This window comes from Globicephala melas, chromosome 4, assembly GCF_963455315.2.
Source record: "Globicephala melas chromosome 4, mGloMel1.2, whole genome shotgun sequence".
Lineage (NCBI taxonomy): Eukaryota > Metazoa > Chordata > Mammalia > Artiodactyla > Delphinidae > Globicephala > Globicephala melas.
Window position 1 is genome coordinate 30,863,892 of NC_083317.1, and position 21,969 is coordinate 30,885,860.

General features: G+C 35.7%; 1 protein-coding gene across 15 annotated transcripts in view; it reads left to right on the top strand.

Annotated features, from left to right (window-relative positions):
* Window positions 1-21,969, top strand: part of ROBO2 (roundabout guidance receptor 2) — a 1,648,891-nt gene that overhangs the window by 1,578,660 nt on the left and 48,262 nt on the right. For 9 of the 15 annotated variants that reach the window (XM_060297904.1, XM_060297910.1, XM_060297901.1 and 6 more), the window contains 5 exons: window positions 4,695-4,877; window positions 14,011-14,053; window positions 15,470-15,597; window positions 20,681-20,962; window positions 21,356-21,481. In XM_060297904.1, coding sequence (XP_060153887.1) covers window positions 4,695-4,877; window positions 14,011-14,053; window positions 15,470-15,597; window positions 20,681-20,962; window positions 21,356-21,481 — 762 coding nt within the window. The remainder of the gene's footprint in view (window positions 1-4,694; window positions 4,878-14,010; window positions 14,054-15,469; window positions 15,598-20,680; window positions 20,963-21,355; window positions 21,482-21,969) is intronic. The other 6 variants (XM_060297907.1, XM_060297913.1, XM_060297915.1 and 3 more) reach the window with 2 other exon arrangements.

The window sequence follows — 21,969 nt, forward strand, 5'->3', positions numbered from 1 at the left end:
ATATTAAAAACATTTGAAAAGTTATAGTATTAACTTTTCTTTAAATTGCCTTCCCTTTCTTAATTAGTCATACAAACTGAATTAATTTCTTAACCTGAGGGAAACCTATAATCTTGCCCTTCTGAGATTTTCTAAAATAAATTGGAATAAGAAAGAAATACAGGTACACCCAAAAGGATTTAACAGATATAGATGAACTTATTCTTATTTCTACATATTTTCTAAATATTTAGAATATTTGTTATTTAGAAATAAGGCAGTAATTTTTCACTTAAAAAACATGAAACAGGGCTTCCCGGGTGGCACAGTGGTTGAGAGTCTGCCTGCCGATGCAGGGAACACGGGTTCGTGCCCCAGTCCGGGAAGATCCCACATGCTGCGGAGTGGCTGGGCCTGTGAGCCATGGCCACTGAGCCTGCGCGTCCGGAGCCTGTGCTCCGCAATGGGAGAGGCCACAACAGTGAGAGGCCCGCGCAAAAAAAATATATCTATATCTATATCTATATCTATATCTATATCTATATGAAACATGTTTGAAAGGTATAGCTTTCTATGAGAGCTCCTAGATAGGTAAACAAAGTTTTTTTTTTTTTTTTGCGGTTCACAGGCCTCTCACTGTTGCGGCCTCTCCCACTGCGGAGCACAGGCTCCGGACGCGCAGGCTCAGAGGCCATGGCTCATGGGCCCAGGCGCTCCGCGGCATGTGGGATCTTCCCGGACCGGGGCACAAACCCGCGTCCCCTACATCGGCAGGTGGACTCTCAACCACTGCGCCACCAGGGAAGCCCGCTTCTTTTCTTTTTTCACTGCCCTTCTAGCATATCTATGAAAAAGATTGACTGAATGTAATTTTTCTAAATCAAAGATCAGTAGGATTACCAAATATCTATATTTTCCTTTCATGTTTTCTGTCATCTTTGGTAATAAATATAATTCTCAAGCATGGAAAAGTTGGTTTGTTTTGGTTTTGATTTTGGTTTGTAGTAGCTACCTATTTGCTTCACAATATTGGGGGATTTATTGTATTTGGAGGCAAGTAAAAATTGCAGTAACACCATTTCCCCAAGTTCATGTCATGACAGTTAAGAATAAACAATTGTATGGTAACTTAAAATAATAATGTTAACTAAGATTATTTTAAATCAAATGGAAAGTTTTGCTTAACTCGTATTATTTTAAAAAGACTGAGTGATCAAGTGGATAATGAGTACCTTTTAATTTGTTTATATATCATACTTTTCAAATTTTTCTATGAAATAAAAAATAATCTAATAAGTAATATTTCTATCTCCTTTTCATGTAGTTAGAATACACAATATCCAAGACATAATTATAGAAAATAGAATTGTACTACTTGAAATAAACACACACACACACAGACACGCACATGCACACACACACACACACACACAAGCACAATTCAACCTGGAAAAGGCTATTTGTCCTTGAGAGATTTATTTCTTTTTAATATCTACTGTTGTACTGAAGAAGCCTTTAATTGTTTCTTTAATTACCCTTGCATATCTACCTCAACATCTTGTCTGATAACCGTATCTACACAACTGTTATTCCTTATTTGAAAAGTGATTTAGTTATGGCTAATCTCCATTTCTCTTTCAATTTACGCTTTTCCTATTGTCTATTCAGTACTGGAAACAGCACTTGAAGTGACTCAAGCTCTTCCTCACTTCCCCTTTGCTTTAATTAAATCATGTATTGGCATTTGATGTAATTTATGGCTGATAATTTTAGATTTGTTTTATGCCAGACAATGTACTGTTTCATCTATTCCTTCTCAACTTAGTTTTTATTCCAAAAAGTTACATTAAGGGACCTTTAATTAAAATTTGTATAAATATAATAAATAGCCTTACACAGACTTAAAAGTAGTATTGTTCTTTTATTTGCTGTCTCCACTGGTAAGGTGACTTTTACATCAAAATATCCATAATTTTATATGTTTGCAATTACACACACACAAATACAACCAAATACATTTATATATATAAGCATCAAACAGCATGTCATATAACAAAATTACATTGACTTAAAATTCTCAGTAATCTTGCTTAGTAATATACCTATTGTTTCCTTAATCATTTGCCTATTTCACACTTACCTTACATAGTTGGTAATAATATGTGGAACAATTGCAAACTTTCACAGTAATAGGTACAGTCGAATCTGATGTGTCTAATTAATTTTTAGTCCAACAAATTAGTTTTGTTCTTCATTACTGTCCAGTGGGAGGAAGACATTATATTTCATTATATTTTTTTGTCTGAAAGAACAATGGAGTGTTACAGGTCACACACATCCCATGTCTGTGCTCTAATTAGTCCAACTGACGACATTGTTTTAAAAATACTAGCAGCACAAGAAATACTCATACACTTTGGGTAACATAAGTAAATTTTTCATTATCTTCAATAAGACATTTTATGGATCTTTTACACAAATGAAGGACGAATTTTCTTTTCTGTTTGTGCTATAAGGTGTTTTCTTTTTAGTAACTACTAGTGTTTAACACAATCACCAGATATATGTGTTGATATGTCTCAAGTTGAAAATATGAGCTCATTTTAAATACATTTTTGATTATGTTTATATGTATAGTAACTAAGAGCAGATAGATTAGGAGAATGAACCAGCTTCAGTACCTAAGTGAAGCTAGTTTTTAAATCTGGAAATTAACACAAAAGACGTTTCAAGAATGGAATATTAGACTATAAAAAATGCTAGCAGCTATAACAAACAAGTAGGCATACAGATTGGCTTAACAAAATAAAAGTTTCTTTCTTATTCATAGCCCAGTCTAATATGAGTCAGCAGAATGGAGGATGGGGTTTCTACCCCATAAAATTTTTCACGGAACTTGGCTCCTTCCATCAATGGCTCTACGTCTCTTAGAGCAGGGGTTCCCATCCCCTGGGTCGCGGACTGGTAAGCACCAGGCCGCAGAGCAGGAAGTGAGAGGCGGGCGGGCAAGCTTCATCTGCCCGTCACTCGCATTACCGCCTGAACCTTCTCCCCTCCTCCACGCCCGCCCGTGGAAAAATTGTCTTCCACGAAACCGGTCCCTGGTGCCCAAAAGGTTGGGGACCACTGTCTTAGATGGTCAGCATCCTGCCGCAGATCCCTCGTTTCTATCCAACATGCTAGGAAAGAGAGTGTGACGTATTGTCACAGTGGTTTATGGGTCGGATCCGGAGGTAGTATGCATCTGCCTGTGTACAATTGGCTAATATTCAGTCACTTTGTTGTACTCAGCTACAAGGGAGGCTGGGGAATATAGGCTAATTTTCTGCCCTGGAAGAAAGGTGAAACCTTGGTAAACAAGTCACCTATTGTTTGCGGGACTCTCACATCTAGATAATTTACAACTTCTATTCCCACCTGAGTGGCCCTTAAAGTAACTCTTAGCCTTATATGGGCTATAATCACTGTGTTCCTATTAACCTCTTTACATACATCGTCTCAATTAATCCTCCCAAATAAATGAAATAGTACTGTTGCCAACTAACAGAAACAGGGATTCCAAAAGATTAAGTGCCCTACATAAGCTCACTGCTTACTTAGCTAGTAAGTGGCTGAGATGATACTCAAATGTGGAATTTCAAAGACCTTGCACTTTCTAATATATTACAGTGCCATGATAACTGAAACAATGAGAATTACACATCCCTGTGATGTGATATGCTGAAATTTGCCATTTATATTTTGCTTACAATTTATTTTTTAAGTATTGGATTAGTTACTAATGAGATATGATATTAACATAAGAAATCACTTAATTTCCAGTGCCTGAATTCATCCATCTCTTAAACACATAAATCTTTGCTCTTCAGTGATATTATGATTCCGTGAGTTTTAAACCTGTTTAAAAATGTGGATTGAGATTTTCTTTATTACCTCTGAGAGGGCTAAATTGTCAGACACATGACTACTAGAATCATCTTAGTCCATATTTAAATGTATGTTTTTGTTACATAGACCTTAGAATTAATTTTCAAGTTGTTTTGTATCCAGCTTTCAAGTGGATTTTCAAATTAGTTTCAAATACGTTAAGGACATTTAGGAATTTTATCTTTTCATGATGTTTTAACTGTAGATACTAATCTCTATGAAAAGATATTTACATAATTGTCATTGTTTAATATAGTAATTTTAATACCTTCCAGAAAATTAAAGTATGTTTGATCAAAATAAGACCTTTGGTAGAATACTAAAGGCAATATTTTGAACATTTGTATTTAGGCAGTGCTGTAGGGGGAAGGTAATTTTCAAATACCTGGCGTTAAATGTTGTAGTTGCTTTTTTTAAAAAAATGAGAATTATATTACAAAATGCTTTACCTAACTGAAGAAAGGTTACTATTATTTCAGCTCACAGCACTTGTTTTAGTATTTATTTATGAGGCAGTAAATCAAGAAGTGGTTCTGAATCTGTCCACAGCAAAACAAAACACAAGGGAGCAATGTTCTTAATCACATTTCAAACTTATTATTTGATTCTTTTTCTGAAACTTACAAAATATGCTTACCAATAAATTGTGACAGGCTCAGGACACAACAAATATTACCTGCTTCAAAGAATGTTCTGATCTTCTGTGCCTTTGGCATACCATATATGTATTTTTGTGGGGTTTTTTGTCTTAATATTTACTAACACTAACACTGTTGTTTCTTCCATAGGGGGAAGGAATGAAGTTGTCATTACTGAAAACAATAACAGCATAACTGAGCAAATCACTGATGTTGTGAAGCAACCAGCTTTTATAGCTGGTATTGGTGGTGCCTGCTGGGTAATTCTGATGGGTTTTAGCATCTGGTTGTATTGGCGAAGAAAGAAGAGAAAGGGACTCAGTAATTATGCTGGTAAGAGGCTATTTCCAGCTAAAAAAATGTCTTATCTTTAGAAATACGACAAAATTCAAGGGAAGGAATGGAATGGAATAACTGAGTGAATGAATGGATGTTTTGGGCTTGATTTAAACAATTACAGACAACATGCTTTAATGCACTGCTCTTTACCATATCACATTATGACCATAAGGCAATCTTTTTGCTTGTATCTCCAAGGAAGCATAAGAAGAATGCACACTGATAAAGTGCTTAGACATTTTTCTCAACTAGTTCAACACACACACACACACACACACACACACACACACAGACTTTGCATGCTATGACACCGTTGTTTGAAAAGTGAATTTAAGCAAGAGCATTCCTAAAATGCTCAGAAAAAAAGAGAAAAGATTTGAAATGTAGTTCTTTGTATTTCATGATACAGATTACAATACAAACTGTGTCTCAGATGGAAAATACAAACGAAGCAAAAAAAATCTCACCAGGATTGATGAGACTGATGAGGCATGAATTAAGTGATTTACTAGTCACTTAAATAGGATGTCTATTTCAAAGGGACCAATAGGCATTTTAGAAGGAAGAAAAAGGAGAAGCAAAAGAAGCAGCAGAAGAAAAAGAAGACCGTTGGTGTTCTACTTATTCGCAAAAATGTTTTCTTCTTAGAATCAAGGACAGGAATTTTAAGGATGTCCAAAATTATGGCCTTCAAAATACTTCCAAGGAAGAGAGAGAGGGAGAAAATTATCAATCAGTGATTGAAAAATGAACTCAATACCGAAGCTATATTCAATTACAGTTTAAATTGCAATAATTTTAAGTACTTTCTCTAACAATGATCATCAAAAGAAATTGTCTCACAATATTTCACACTTTGTAGAATTTACAAGGGAACAATTTTAATTTGCCATCATCCTACAAATATTTTAAAATTTTTGAGATATTTTATTCATCTTCTATTTCTAATTTTTACTTTAGTAAGAAACATAAATGTGTTAGGTGACTTTGACAGAGGCTTCAATTCTTATTAAGTTTATCCGCTGCTGTAGCTTGTAGGTGTCTGAGCTTCTGAGAATAGTTCAAAATAAAAGGAATAGCACCCACTTGGTTGCCTTTCTTGTTATTCGATAGCATTTAAATACGATCATTTGACGATCACACTGTGGCTCATGTCTATATTTTGTGAAAATAAGTTTATTAGTTACTGGTTAGAACAAATTCCCAGGACTAGAGAAGGTAGTATAATGTATCCATTGAAAAGAGCCTTTCATGCTTTGTGACTTGCTATTGCTCTGCCATTCTCATTTCTCATTGGTTGCTGATGCCAGCATCCTTACGCTTTGTCATCTGAGTGCTTTATCATCCTACCAGTGAGTGATTCTTCCTGGAAAGGTATGCTGGGCAATAACTGCTGAGTGTCAGAGTCATGAACGTTAATGATACTTTAACGTAACTTCTTGTTTTGCAGTCCAGTCCTCTGCTTTCATTCCCTGAAGGTATTGTCCATCAACCTGTCTGTTTAGTCAATCACCACGTTCCATTTCGTCTCTGTGACACGCTCATATAAATCACATGAGAAATAAGGAAGAATGATTTAATTCAAGGACTATTTTTATGTTTTATCTCATTGCTTGGCTTTAGTGAAAATAATAAAAGATTGACTATGCTAGCCACTTCAGTACGAAGTTCTAAGATGCCACGTTTGGAGTGTTGCATTTTTACCCTACACACATCTTTATTCACTCACTCCTTCAAAATAGCATAGGTCTCGTAATTAGTAGTTTACGTTTTTAGTAAAATTATGTCAGATAGCCTTTTTTCTTCTTTTTTTTTAAACAGCAGTTCTTTGCAAAACCTATGCATTTAATTTAAAAATATCTGTTGGTCTTTGAGCTTGACAAGAGTAGTACATTTCCTGTTATCAGTTCTCATTGTGATTGATATCCATCTACTTGTAGAAGAACTACTAACTCGGAAGGTGCTATGCACTTCAAATATTTTGGAATTAGGCCAAGCCACAGAGCAGCCTTTCTGAACCTTTATACTTAATTGATCGATGGCTGACTCTCAGAATGGATTCACCTTCAGCTGGTAATTTGCCTTCCAGCAACTGCTGTTCTCTTCTAGGTGAGAAGCAAATGAAAATCCAAACCACAGGTACTTAGTATTGCATATCTGACCTGGCGATATTCTCTACACATTTCCCTCCATAAATATCCTATCCTCCACCTCCTGGAATTTTTATATTCTTGAGAATATGAGGATTTTAAATAGGAATGATTAGTGTAGTATGTATTTATCATATGTTTAAATTTCTGATATTTCATGCATGAGCTAATGATCCATTTTAAGAGCACAGGGATTTCGTACAGGGATATTTTTCTCTGAAGTGTTTTATAAAAATTATAGAGAAAATAGTCTATGTGTACTAGTTCTGTTTATTTTTGGTTTTCATAAAAATTTCTCTGGAAATCTTATAATTTAACAAGCATGAAAACTAAACCCAGTAACATTAAAGCAATGTAATTTTACTCACAAAATGAAAAGTCTAATGTTTCCACTTTTTACTACATGGTAATATCTATATAGTTTCAAAATTTTCTTATTGATTTATGATAGCAATAACATTTTTTTCTCAAATAAATGAAAGTTTACTTTGGGATCGGTATTTAAATTAATTTATAACAAAAACTGTCTTCATTTATTTCAAACCCCAAATTTGATCTTGGATTATACTTAAACTCTGCTGCAATTGATGTAAATTAAGAAACATGCATTTTAATAACGCTAGACTGATCCGAAGTAGAATTGAAAAGCAGGTAAAATTTGATTTCAGCACTTGCTTTTTCCCACTTCATTCCAAGTCTTCTTAACCATCACAGGTAGATTTTATTTTATTTTATTTTATTTATTTATTTTTTAATTTGTTTTTTTTTTGCGGTACGCGGGCCTTTCACTGTTGTGGCCTCTCCCATTGCGGAGCACAGGCTCCGGACGCGCAGGCTCAGCGGCCATGGCTCACGGGCCCAGCCGCTCCGCGGCATGTGGGATCTTCCCGGACCGGGGCACGAACCCGTGTCCCCTGCATTGGCAGGCGGACTCTCAACCACTGTGCCACCAGGGAAGCCCCACAGGTAGATTTTAACCACCAGAGGGAAGTTTTTAACTAGTGGGGAGAAGAAATAACTCGCAGAGTGGAGAATCTAACTCTCGGCAGGATACTTTCCACTCACTCTGTACAGGCAAAAACTCACCTGCTGATTTTATTGTGGCTAATCTTTGATTCTCCATCTCCATGTGGAAAATTATATTTGAATGCTTAAAAGGAAGGTAAAAACAAAAAATGGCAGGCTACTCAGTGTTGATATTTTTCTTATGTTTCAGAGGATTTAACATATTGATCATAGAACACTAGTGGATTAGCACCTTAGATTGTAAAAGCAACTATCAAGAATCAAATGTAAACTTATACACTTAAATGATCTGAGAGTAGAATTTGGCCTGAACATGTTTTGCTCCTTTACATAGAAGAACTTGGAGGTTTCCCCAGGGCAAAATTACACACTAACTTCCTATTCAGTTTTTTCCTATTTATTCTTTATTTAAATTCTTCAGACAAACACGCGCAACAGCTTTGCTCGTGGCTCAAAGAAGGGCAGCTGGAATGAGAAAGGTATCCTCATATCTCATATTCTACATGAAATCATTTTATATTTTTCTAGAGTAACATGCAGTGTTATTTATGTTAATCTTCATTGAACACTAACAGTCTGCTTGTCACTGCATGTGAGGTTCCTGACTGCCTGAAGAATTCACTACCTGAATTACCGGGTGAAATAGAATTGTAAACATGTTTAGGCAGAAAATACTAGGTGATTTTGAATCTAGAGTAAATGTTTGATTATATGTATTAATGGTATTTGTGAATAGAAAAGTGAATGACATAAGTTTGAATAAAAGCCATGCAGCCTTCATGAAGATTCTATATATTGTATTATAATCTTCATGAAGGCTACACGATTCTTTTCAAACTTATGTTGTTCATATTCACAATTTTTAAGTCACCAACTTTTTAATGAAAATAAACATTTTCACTTTTAAAGGGGTGAGTTCTATTTTATGAATATTACCTTTGAGGAGAACAGATTTTATTAAACTCAGTAAATATATATAATTTAATAAGTGAGCAAATTATGAAATACCAAAACACTTCATGCATAGGTTTTAAACCCTTGGTGAAATTATTTGACAAAATGACCCTAAGACAGCTAAAAGATTTGATGGAATTTTTATACTCTGATTATCTGGGCTTGGGTTAATGCTTATTAAAAGAGGATTAATCTACATTCATAGTTGAGAAATAGCTTATCAGGAAAGGGCGTGAGGCTTGGCTGGCAACATTAAAGTTTCCATTTGGAGTAGGAAAATGTGGCCTACTAGAGATAGGCACTCTGAAAGCTTCCTTACCTCAAAATGTCAATTTACCACGTAGCTCTGTTTCCCTTCCCCCTCAATTCTAGAAAGCAAGAGATTAGGATTAATCCTGTCAGATAATAGTAGAGGTACTTTGTGTATGATATGAACTTGCAAAATCTCTTTACCTTATATCTTTTATAAATATTGCAATAAATTCAGAATATTTAATGCAATTCTAAAACATTTAAGATTGTGGTGTCTATAGAGCTTTTTGGAAACCTTAGCACTAGTCAGTCAGTTTTAGCAATAAAAACTTCTCTATGTTGCTCCCTTGAAAATTCTTAATTTTAGATGCTAGCAGAAACTCCTGGTAAAGATTCACACTTATTTCAAATTTAATTCTGATAAGCACAAAGTTACCACACTGTGATTATGAAAATAGTGACTAGAGCAAGATTGTCCAACCACCTACCCTCCCCACCCTCTTGCTTTCAGCTTTAAGGCAGTTCAACATCTCTGAAATGAGAGCTACCTCAAAACAGCTTTCACTTTGTTGTGGCATTTATTTTTATGTTTTTCTCTCTCTGCACACACAAAAAATGCTGATCAAAACACCAAATATGACTTCCATTTTAGGAGTTCTGATTGTTCATCCTTAGCGCAGGCTGAGTGGCCATGGCTCGTGGGCCCAGCCGCTCCGCGGCATGTGGGATCTTCCCGGACCGAGGCACGAACCCACGTCCCCTGCATCAGCAGGCAGACTCTCAACCACTGCGCCACCAGGGAAGCCTTCTAGTCTGCTTTTGATCTCATGGTCTAATAGAACTCAGTTATTTTTGGTCTACTTTTCAAAATGGAACAAATCTAAAAGTTTTAGAGCATGGGAAGAAAAGGATACTCGAAAAAGTGTTCTCTCTTTTTTCCTTGCTTTAAAAAGACAACTAATCAACCTTATTATGTAAAGGTATTGTTTTTTGTTGTTGTTTTTCTCTCCTGATAGAAACATACAAAATTGAAGATTCTCATGTATATCAAATTGTATCCATGGGCCATTTTAAGTCAATTATGTATTTACATAATGACTGTGTATTTTTGCCTTTGTACAGTTGGTATGCAGAGGTACAAAGATAAATGTCTTTATGAAATATTTTGACAGTCTTTTAGCGGTCTAGAACCATTTGAAAACAGTTTAATGCTTTGGAATACAAATAGGAAATCGATATGTCTTGAAAGTTTTGAAATTTAAAATTCTTTTATTCACAACATTTAATCCTCATTTGGTAAATATGGACCATATCATAGAGTCCATACACTAACACAGCTGTAAATTAACTTGATAATTTTTTTTTCAATTTTTTATTGTGGTAAAATAAACATTACATGAAACTTACTATCTTGACCATTTTTAAGTGTACAATTCAGTGGCATTAAATACATTCATGATGTGCAACCATCACCACCATCCATATCCATAAATCTTTTCATCTTCTAAAACTGAAAATCTATATCCAGTAAACAATATCTCCCTATTCCCCCCTCCCCCCCAGCCCCTCACAACCGCCATTCTTCTTTCTGTCTCTATGATTTTGACTACTCTAAGTACCTCATAGAAGTGGACTCATACAGTATTTATCTTTTTGTGACTGGCTTATTTCACTTAGCATAATGTCCTCAAGATACATCAAAGTTTTAGCATATTTCAGAAATTCCTTCCTTTTCAAGGCTGAATAATGTTCCATTGTGTCTATATGTACACTTTGCTTATCCATTCACCCATCACTGGTTGCTTGGCTTGCTTCCACATTTTAGCTACTATGAATAATGTTACAATGAACATGGATGTACAAATATCTCTTTGAGACCCTGATTTCAATTCCTTTGGAAACAGAATTGATGGATCTTACGGTAATTCTATTTTTAATTTTTTGAGGAACCAACATACTGTTTTCAACTATGGCTGCACCATTTTACCTTCCACCAACAGTGCATAAGGGTTTCAATTCCTCCACATTCTTGTTAATGCTTATTTTATGTTTCTTGCATAGCAGCCAACCTAATAGGTGTGAAGTAACAGCTCATTGTATTGGGTTGGCCAAAAATTTCGTTCTGGTTTTTCCGTAAGATCTGAATGAAATTTTGGCCAACCCAATAGTTTTTTTTCTGCGCTACGCGGGCCTCTCACTGTTGTGGCCTCTCCCGTTGCGGAGCACAGGCTCTGGATACACAGGCTCAGCGGCCATGGCTCACAGGCCCAGCCGCTCTGCGGGATGTGGGATCTTCCCGGACCGGGGCACGAACCCGTGTCCCCTGCATTAGCAGGCGGACTCTCAACCACTGCACCACCAGGGAAGCCCTAACCCAATAGTTTTGATTTTCACTTTCCTAATGATTACTGATGTTGAGCATCTTGTCAGGTGCTTATTAGCCATTTGAATGATATCTTTTGGATAAGATTTTCAGTGCTGCATCATAATACTTTAAAATTTACAGTTTATGAAAAATTTACCTTTGGTAAGTACATGAAGTTAAATACAACTTAATTTCTGTGCTTCTGCTTCAGTTCTCCTCTTTTGCTCTAATATCATTTATTGCTCTGACAGTAACAGAAAATTTGGGTGAGGAAAAAGAGCATCTAAGTTAGAGAGAAGGGCTCAGCTTCTCCCCATGTATCTCCTAAGCAGCACATTTGGAGGTGTAGCCCATCAGTACCTGCTGATTTGCATATTCACAATGATATTCACAGCATTATCTTAGCTCTCTTTTACCAGAGTAAAACAATCACTTGATAGTCCATTAAAAATCCACATAACTAGGAAGTCACATCAGATAGAAAGCTAATTAGCTGTACTGTTTTCACATTTTGTGTTTTTTCCTCCTAATCAGGCCTGTATTTAATACCACCAGTGCTCAGTTCTTCTCAATAATTGTTTCAGATCAATTTTTTATTGTTGTTCTTAAAAGCAGTTATTAAAGGGACCCAGTGTGGTGTGGATACACTGCTGATTGTTGATTCCCAACACCTGAATCCATCAGGAAGCAGATTAGTGATCAGTATTCTTTTATTTTCTCCAAGGAGCTGTCCATAGCCAGTCATGGGCAGGTACAAAGTTTATGTAAGGATTGTTTTATAATTCACTTGACAAGTTACCTAAAAACTTGATACGGCAATGTACTTTAGGTGCCAAGATGTTTCTGAAAGCACTGCTTCATGAATTCCTGAAAGAACCTTAGCCATCTTATTGCCTAATTATGATGCCATGAGAGATATATCCTTAGATGACCTTAGGGAAGGGATTGGGGAACTACATTTAGAAAGTTATAAGATCTAAAGAGTAATCATATTTATTAGCTCAAACTTGAGAAAGAGGTGAATGATGGAGAGATTATCCAAATGAGAAAGTATTTACTATGTGTGCACTTTAAGTAGCAATATGTCCTTAGTTTATTAAAAATATGAATCAATTCATAAAATTTTATTTTTACTTTTGCTTACCAAGTAATCACAGGAAATCTAATCAGTATCTTCCAAAGATAGGATATGTTGGATTCACAACTGTAAATGGTATTTTTGCCTTCATCCCCAGGGACTGGTTTAGCTGATCCATACTAATTTTGGTCAGAATTGCAATTTTGCAATCCATAAACTTCTAATCACCAATTTTTTTTCCCAATGATTTTCTAGTTAAGTAATTTTGTGGCAAAATTTGGTCGAAAATAATATGAAGTTATTTATAGACTTTTTTCCACTAATCATGAATATTCACATCTCATTGCAAAAACAATAATTTTAAATACATTTGCTGCCTTGGACCCTCCCTGCAGTATGCATCATATTACCTATCTCAGATCTGAAGCATTTTGAATTCCAAGTAAATTTAACTGCAAAGGTTTTGGATATGGGATGATGGACCCAAACTGATATTTACCTTCTTTGGCCAATCCTTGAAGCCCACTTTCATGTTGTTAGCTTTGTAGAATGGAATCTAGTGACCAGAGGGAGTGGATTCTTCAGCTGTGGCCCTCCTGGATACTTCTTGATATTGCTAATAAGTTCCACAGTTTTAAAAAGGACTTAAGTTTTGTAATCATTATATACAATTGGAATATATTCAGTATCAATTATTTGAAAGTTTCATTTTTGTAAGAGTTGGCTAATGAAACAAAGCACCCGATACATTATGTATTCTCCATTCATTACAGTTCATGTCTTTGTAATTATAATATTTCAACTCATAGTGCTTCTTAATGTCCCTAAAAGGATCTGTGATGGGGAGGAATGTGTTGTCAATCAGTACTTTCACTTGTTTCATTAAAAGGATATTATCTGTTTGGACTATCCTGTTTCAGTTTCAACTATGTGCATTTTGTATTATGCCCTCTGATTAGGACACCTCTATGTTAACATTAAAAGTCATGATTTGATAATTCCTCATTATTGCATGTCGATCTTCCAATACCATGTATATACCAATTGACACCCAAATAAAAATTGCCCCTTTGACTTAACCATATGTTTGGCTTGAGGAATATTTCAATGTCTTATTAAAGATGGAGCAAATGATAGCTTTGCTTTAGGCCAAACCACTGCTTCTTATTCTCTGTACAATTATGTTAATTATATTTTGTTAAAATTCCCAGAGGTTTCAGCTCTAAACTAGGGGCCAATATGTAGTTGTTATTAATCATAATTAATATTGACTACTTGTGTATGTTTCTTTTTTTTTTACAGTTACATTTCAAAGAGGAGATGGAGGACTAATGAGCAATGGAAGGTATACTGAGGAGATTTCTTAAATTATTATTTTTAATCAGGACTGAGGAAACTCTATAGTAAGAGGCTATTATTGTAATAAACAATCACTTATAAGTGAGAATTCTAGGAGGAATTAAACGGCTCACCACAAGGTTTAATGGCCTATCTGTTGTGCACTTTAGAGGAATCAAGTCCAGATGTTTCATATCTCCCAGAGGCCCCTGAAGAAATTAGTAGTAAATATCACAAGGAATGTATTCATTTGTTAGCAGGATGTTTATTGCATTAATTAGACATTAGCAAATGAAGTTGCTGTTGTTTAAGACTCCTTATTGGTTCTCACTAAATTGCTGTGAGTGAACAATTACACATAATCGATCACAAAGTAAATGATTCATGGATGATGAATAGGCTGTAGATTGATCAGACTGGATTCCACAACTTTGGATACTCAATTGAAATTGATAAAAGTTGATAACAAACCCATATATCCTCATCTATTTTCCCTTTGCCGATATGGAGATTGTAATTAGGCTCTGGTAATAACTTCCAATCTCCCATTTAATCAATATTTTAGCAAAAAGAGATTAGGTCTAATGAGAGCTAGTGGATGTAGCAAGAAAGCAGTTGGATCTTCTTATTGCAGTTTCCATAGAAACACATGTTTCTCTTAGGGATTGTATCACAAAGGGTCTATCAGAAAAAAAAGTACAATGACTATAGATGTTGCTGTATCTTTGTAAATATGCTAATAATCTGGAAAGTGACCAGAATCCCATCTTTTATTTTAAAGATGGGAATTCTTTATTAAATAGAATATGAAGGAAGTTTTTTTCGTAGATTATATACACATGCTGGATCAGACCACAGTGGATCTTTAAAAAAACCTTTAATATTCTCCTAACATTTTCAATTTAGAGAACCTGAAAATGTGCTATTGATGGAACAGTATAAATACTGTTCATTAATTTCCCTTAAGTTCCTTGCCTCTAATCAAGCATGAGGGCCCATATCAGGGGTTATAGCCTATAGGGGACAGATAAATATGGGAGCTGCAGGAATTAAGGAAGCAATAGTTCAAAGTCCTGGAAATGGCTGATACTGAGCAGTTGTTCCCTTGAGGTGCCAGTTTATCATCAGACCTTGTTTCGGGATGCTGCTATGTTACCAGTTTCCCACCAGTTTCAGGGAAGATGACTGAATTCATTTGGGTATCTGCAGAATCCCAGGCAGCACTCTTCAGCTTCCACTGACAGGGTTGATCTATATATAGCCTAGTGAACTGCTAAAGTTCCTTAATTCTTGAGAGCCTACAGATTTTAATTTGAAAGTGAATTAAAATCTTAAATTCTTTAATCCATTTTAGTTCATGAGACTGATGTCCAAATCTCTCATTGAGTTCCATGGATTGATTTCCTTTTAATTCCTGTTTTAGCCGCCCAGGTCTTCTAAATGCTGGTGATCCCAGTTATCCATGGCTTGCTGATTCATGGCCAGCCACGAGCTTGCCAGTAAACAACAGCAATAGTGGCCCAAATGAGATTGCGAATTTTGGGCGCGGAGGTAAGTTATGTTTTTCAAAATTTTTTCGTTTATTTGTTTTCTTGGCTTTCCTAGGTGTTTTGAAAAAGGCATACTAAAAAGTATTTTCTTCCATAATTAAATTTAGTGATGCACATGTACATATAATGCTGTACATTTGCTAAGTATTTTATTATAAAACTGTTGTATCTATTATCTTGAGTAAAACTAAGCTTTTAAGGACGTCATCACTAACCAAGAAGATAAATATTCGTAATACATTTGGTTTTGGAACTATTAGTACAAGATTACGAAAATCAGGAACGATGCTGCCAAACAGGGCTTATGATTTCAAACTAGTCTTTTCACTTCTCTGATTTTCATTCAATATATATTTATTGAGCATGTCCTGTGTATCTGGCACTATAGCAGACGGTAAAAATATAATATCATATAAGGAGCAGACACTTAAGTAAGTATAACAACATGTTGACAGAGAGCTTTTCTGTAGTTCTACAACTGATAGTACCCTAAATAAAAGACAAAAAATGCTAAGTGGCTGACATGCTAAGGTCTTCAAAAATTGGTACCAGGGTCCTCCCCATAGGTCTTTATAAGGAGACATAATTGGACCTACTATAAATAATCACCACCTTCCCCTCTCCATCTTTTCATCCAGTCACTAGGAGAGCAATGGGTTTAGAGAAAGATGGGACTAGAGAAGTCTCAGGCCCCATTGTTCCGTTCAGCCGATACATGAGTTTTTCCTTAGCAGGGGATTGTACAGACAGTAAATGGACTGGAGCTGCCTTGCCAGTACCCCAGATGAAAGAGCTGACCCCGGGAGTAGGAAAGTTCTATGAATGGAGTATTATTTAAGCTGATATATGAAGGAAAGGTGGGGAGTCAAGAGTGTGTAGAAAGTGTGTAAAGAAACCTACTGTGTTTCAAGGCCCAGAAAGTAAGAGAAACGTTGACCTATTTAAGAAGCGAATGAATTTCCTAATGACTTGAGTATAGATTGCAAGGCAGAAAGAGTGGTAAGAAATATAGAAGGACAGGTAACAGAGGGCCTTCTGAGCTACACAAAGACTTTAAACGTTGGCGGAAGGATGTTCAGAAGCCATTGATGGACTTTTAGAGGAGAATGCTAGAATGCGAGTACTGTTTTAAATCATCCATCCTGCTGCTGGGTGGAGAATGGAGATAGTGTGGAAAATTTGGGTGATTAATTAGGAGAATAGTGCTGTAATCTAAGAAAGTTCATGTGAATCCACTGGAGGATTTCTACACTTCTAGGTAGAATTAATGTAGGAGACCCAGGGCTGAGCTAAACTATTCTGAGTCCATTATAAACCTCAGTGATGGATTTCACGTGTATGAGTGTATAAACATATTGACTTAGAAGAATAGTCATGGATATTGGCATTTTCTCTTTACAAATGTAATATCAATCCAAGTTTGAATATAATTAAAATAGTGTTTCAAATAATAACGTTACTAATTATTGCACAACTCTGCATTGTGTCAATACAAACTGAAAAAGAGGGATCTCCCTCCCATTCTCCAAATAAGATGCAGAAAATAACCAGCCCTACCTTATAGGTGTGTAATGAGAATTAAATGGATGACTAAATATACAGGTTTAGCACAAAGCTTGACATACAATCAGTGGCCAACAGGCATGACTGGGAAGTAAATGATAGAACAGAAAGTAAATTGTATGACTCCTCAAGAGTCTTGCTTACCCTCTGTAACCCAGTACTCCCCGTTTAGATTCTCACTTGCCCAGACCCTCTGATAGTGGTGGCTGCCTCCCCTAGGTGTCCAAACTCTGAGCCCTGCAATTATAGGCTACTACTTTACATTGGGTAGTTCTATGCCCAAGCATCTCCTCACCAAGGAGATGCCCTGCCCTACCCACTGCCTTTGAAATTCTGGTCCCAAAGCTTTTATCAATCAAGGAATAGCTGCCTGTCTTTCTTGTATTTGTATTGGAATAACACGCTATTCTATCTACATATCAAGAATTAAATGCGCAAAGATGGAGAAAGTGTTTTGGTTTTGGTTTTGTTTTTTTCAGTTTCTGGCAGACTACATCAACATCTAAAATGTCTCAGTCTAATTTAGCCAAAGGGTACATTTGAAGATTTTCAAGGTTTCCTTCCATTTCCACTTCATTTTCATGACATGAAAATATTTCACAGGTAGCTATCAAGGCCAGGACAAAGTTTTTGCAGGGTTTACTGTATCTTTTTTCAGTGTGATAAGTATTTTAAGCATTTACTATGTACCAAAGATAGGATTTTTTGCAAATTTTATTTCCTTTGCACAATAAATGTAGGACATAGATAATTATATTTCCATCTTAGAGGTCAAGAAATTAAGGTTTATCAAGATGAAAAATTTGAGATCTATGTGTAGAATCCAGATCTAACAGATTTTAAAGCCTAGGTTCTTTTATTTACACTGTTCTGCAGTTAAGGTGGGATTCACATGTATGATTGTATTACCATGTTCACTTAGAAGAATAATCACGGATACTGACATTTTTTTTCCTTTGAGAATGTTATACTGGGACTTCCCTGGTGGTCCAGTGGCTAAGACTCTGTGCTTCCAATGCAGGGGGCCTGGGTTTGATCCCTGGTCAGGGAACTAGATCCCACATGCCACAACTAAGAGTTCTCATGCCGCAACTAAAGAAAAAGATCCTGCGTGCTGCAACAAAGGTCCTGCGTGCCGCAACTAAGACCTGGCACAGCCAAATAAATAAATAAACATTAAAAATCTAATTTAATTTAATTAAATAAAAATTAAAAATCACACCAAATATGTCAACTTTAATAACAATAAAAAAAGAATGTTATACCAATACATGTTTAAATGTAATGAAAATCGTATTTTGAATAATAAAGTTACTAATTATCACATGTCTACATTTTGACAATACAAACTATAAAAATTCATTTAACTGTTCAGTAAGTGCTTACTCTTTGCACAATGCTAGGTGAGGAATTATGGAATTAGAGACATAAATCCCAGGTACTCCTGTCCTCAGCTAATTTAAGATACAGTGAAGGGGACAGTCATTCATACAAGTAATTATTCCAAGCAAAAAGAAATAAATGCATGTGTAACCAAGGTGCTGAAAGACTGCAGAATGAAATCATGAGTAAATCCAACTGGAGGGAAATGTTTCTATAATTCATAAGCATAGAGAGATTCTATTTCTAGAACCGTAGCTTTGTTCGGTGCAGAATAACATTATGAAGGATTAGATTCTCGGACTATTTTTTTTCCATTTTTAAACATTTAAACACACAACAGTTCAAAAACTTGCAGTGCCTCACAATATAAATCTAAAGCTTTGGAGAACATCATATTCAAGGTGTTGGGAAGCTGGGGTCAATGCTGGAGAAACATCTATCCAGTTAATATTCATCAGTGAAAGACATGGTGGAGGAAGTAGAAACAAAACCCTAAAAACTTCCCTAGAGTGGGATATATTCCCTAGAGTCTTGATATATTATTAAGTATCAAAAGTTTTTGATAATAAAATGATACTGACCTAATGCTTTAGAATGAAATACGTTTCTTTGTCATCAAATTTTCTAATTAGTTTATAGCTAAAAACAAGAAGGGCGAGAAAGTAGTTACAAAATTCTGAATCCAAGAACAATTTACTTGCTTATACAACTTGGTGAAATATTACAAATGTGAACATGTTTAACAATCTCACTGATATGTATTTAAAATAGTCATTTAATAAAGTACATATATACTTAATTATAAAACAGTTTGGAATTCCAGACATCAAAACCCTCAGAGAGACCTAAATTATATAGTGCATAAAATATATTATAAATGTCTTGTTACTGTTGCTAAAGAAGATCATTTTTAGCTTTTGTAAAATATAAAAGCAAAATTAATATTTTACAAGAATCCTTATTTCAAGTACTGTTGGGTATCATCTCATCTAAAAGTTTTAGGATATTTTGACTATTTCAGCATTCTCCTTGTGATGATAAGCTGGTTTTGGTACTGAGACAACCTGGTTCATTATTACAGTACTAGAACTAGTTGAAAATTTCCCATAATGAAGAGATCAAGTGGGTTGATGACCTCATGTCCTATGAAATGTGACTTTCAGAACATACATTATTAAGGAGCATAATATAATTATATTCACTTTAACTCTGCATGATTAAAAATAGTATTAGTGTGTGTGTGTGTTTTTGTGTTTTTTTTCTTTTTTTAGATACTAGTATCTTTCTTCTGGGAAGGAAAGTGAGTGCTCAGGAGAGAGGTGGCAGTTCTGAAATAAAAAGCATCATGTAAAGATAATTTAGCACACCAAAGTGATAAATGGACTGATTGATATTCAGTGTTGTTCCTAAATTTTAATTTTATACTTGCTGTGTTACAACTTGAAACTATAATTCTCCACTTCTAAGATTTGGTAGCATAAACTAAACTCGCTAATCACTCATTGCTTTTTCTATAGTTAAATCCTGCTGTATTGTGAAAATGACTTATTCATGAAAATGTTCCTTTGTTATCCAATAAAAAAAAATTGTTACCATTAGTTACACTCCATTTCTGGAGCTGTGAAATCAACCCAGATAAACAGCAAGTTGAAACTTCAGAAGAAAGTGCCTCATAGTTTGGAGAGTATTATTTTGGACATGTTTGCATCTATTTAGCAGTTATATTCCATGTCTCTTGGGATAAAGTGGAAAAAGATGCTTTAATCCATGATTTGTAGATTCACTTTTGTCATTGCTTCAGTAAAGAGCTAACAATTTCTTAGATTCTAAAACAGAATGAGCATCTGAAAGCATTTTTTAATAGTGAAATATACCAAACTTCTCATTCATGGTTGAAGAAAATGGGGGAGGGGGTGTGTTAACCAGTGAGACATGAAGGACGAGCTGTAGGCCTGCCTGTCACAAGGCTGATAGCTTGGTGATGGTTGTATATCATCTACCCTTCATTGGCTCATGAAGCCCATCTCAGCTGAAATGCAAACGTGTGGCATGACACGTTTATTTTTCATCTTCAGTCCTGATAGTTTTGGGCTTCCTGTGCATCATTAAATTGTTTCATTTCCCTATGTTCACCACAGATGTGCTGCCACCAGTTCCAGGCCAAGGGGATAAAACGGCAACGATGCTCTCAGATGGAGCCATTTATAGCAGCATTGACTTCACGACCAAAACCACTTACAACAGTTCCAGCCAAATAACACAGGCTACTCCATATGCCACTACACAGATATTGCATTCCAATAGCATACATGAATTGGCTGTTGATCTGCCCGATCCACAGTGGAAAAGCTCAATTCAGCAAAAAACAGATCTGATGGGATTTGGTTATTCTCTACCTGATCAGAACAAAGGTAACAATGGTATGTCAAGTCCTTACTTCCTGAAGAGTTATTTTCATATCATTTTTGCATGAGATAGAAAGTAGTATTCGTTGTTCAGTTTAGTGATTCATCACCAGGTTCACTACCCAAACTAAAAAATATACCGGCATGTATTCAGTACCTTCCACAATCCCCACCACCACCACCGTCGTCACTATCACCACACACCAACACCAATCAGTTTCATCCTTTTAGCTCTTTTTTCAATAGTGATCAATAGTCCATCTCGACTTCCATTAGGCAGGATAGACAAAACATGCCTCCACTGTCCTATGACATCTGCTTCTGAGTTGCTAACTGCATGTTCTGCATGGGCTTGTGCTGTGAACTAATCACATGATGCCACTATGACCTCTGCCCTTTAACCCTTAGCCTTACTTTACATCCCTGACTACCGATTGGCTGAGGGATTGTCTAATAGAATGCCACACAACCAGTCACAGGATTTCAGCACCACCAGCTCTCACAACAGCTCAGAGAGGAGTGGCAGTCTCTCAGGTTGGTCTCGTCACAGTAAGGAGAAATATTTGTTTGTCACCAGCATATGACCTGTGTTCCTAACAACCATGAAGAAGTACCTGGATCACAACTCACTGTCAGACATTTATCTTTCAAATAACAATAACAGTTTATCCTAATGAAATCATGATTTGGGGGAGGGGGGTAAAATTCACCATCACCCTTTATGTACTAATTATACAAGGATGTATTCTGGGAAAAATAGTACCATTTTACTAAATACGAATTATTAAGGATCAGATGAGTTTGATCTGCCTTGAGCCCTGCTTAAGAGTCCAGAGAACTTTACAATAAAAAGATCTTGTAGGAAAGTCAACCCCATGGTGTGGACAGCAAAAGATGAATTCAACAAAAATGCAAATGATTTTGGCAATTGTTCATAACATTAGGAGTCTGGTGATGTGACTTCCTATCTTTGGACAATTTTTCCGAAATATTATGTAATAGTATTCTATTGAATGATATTA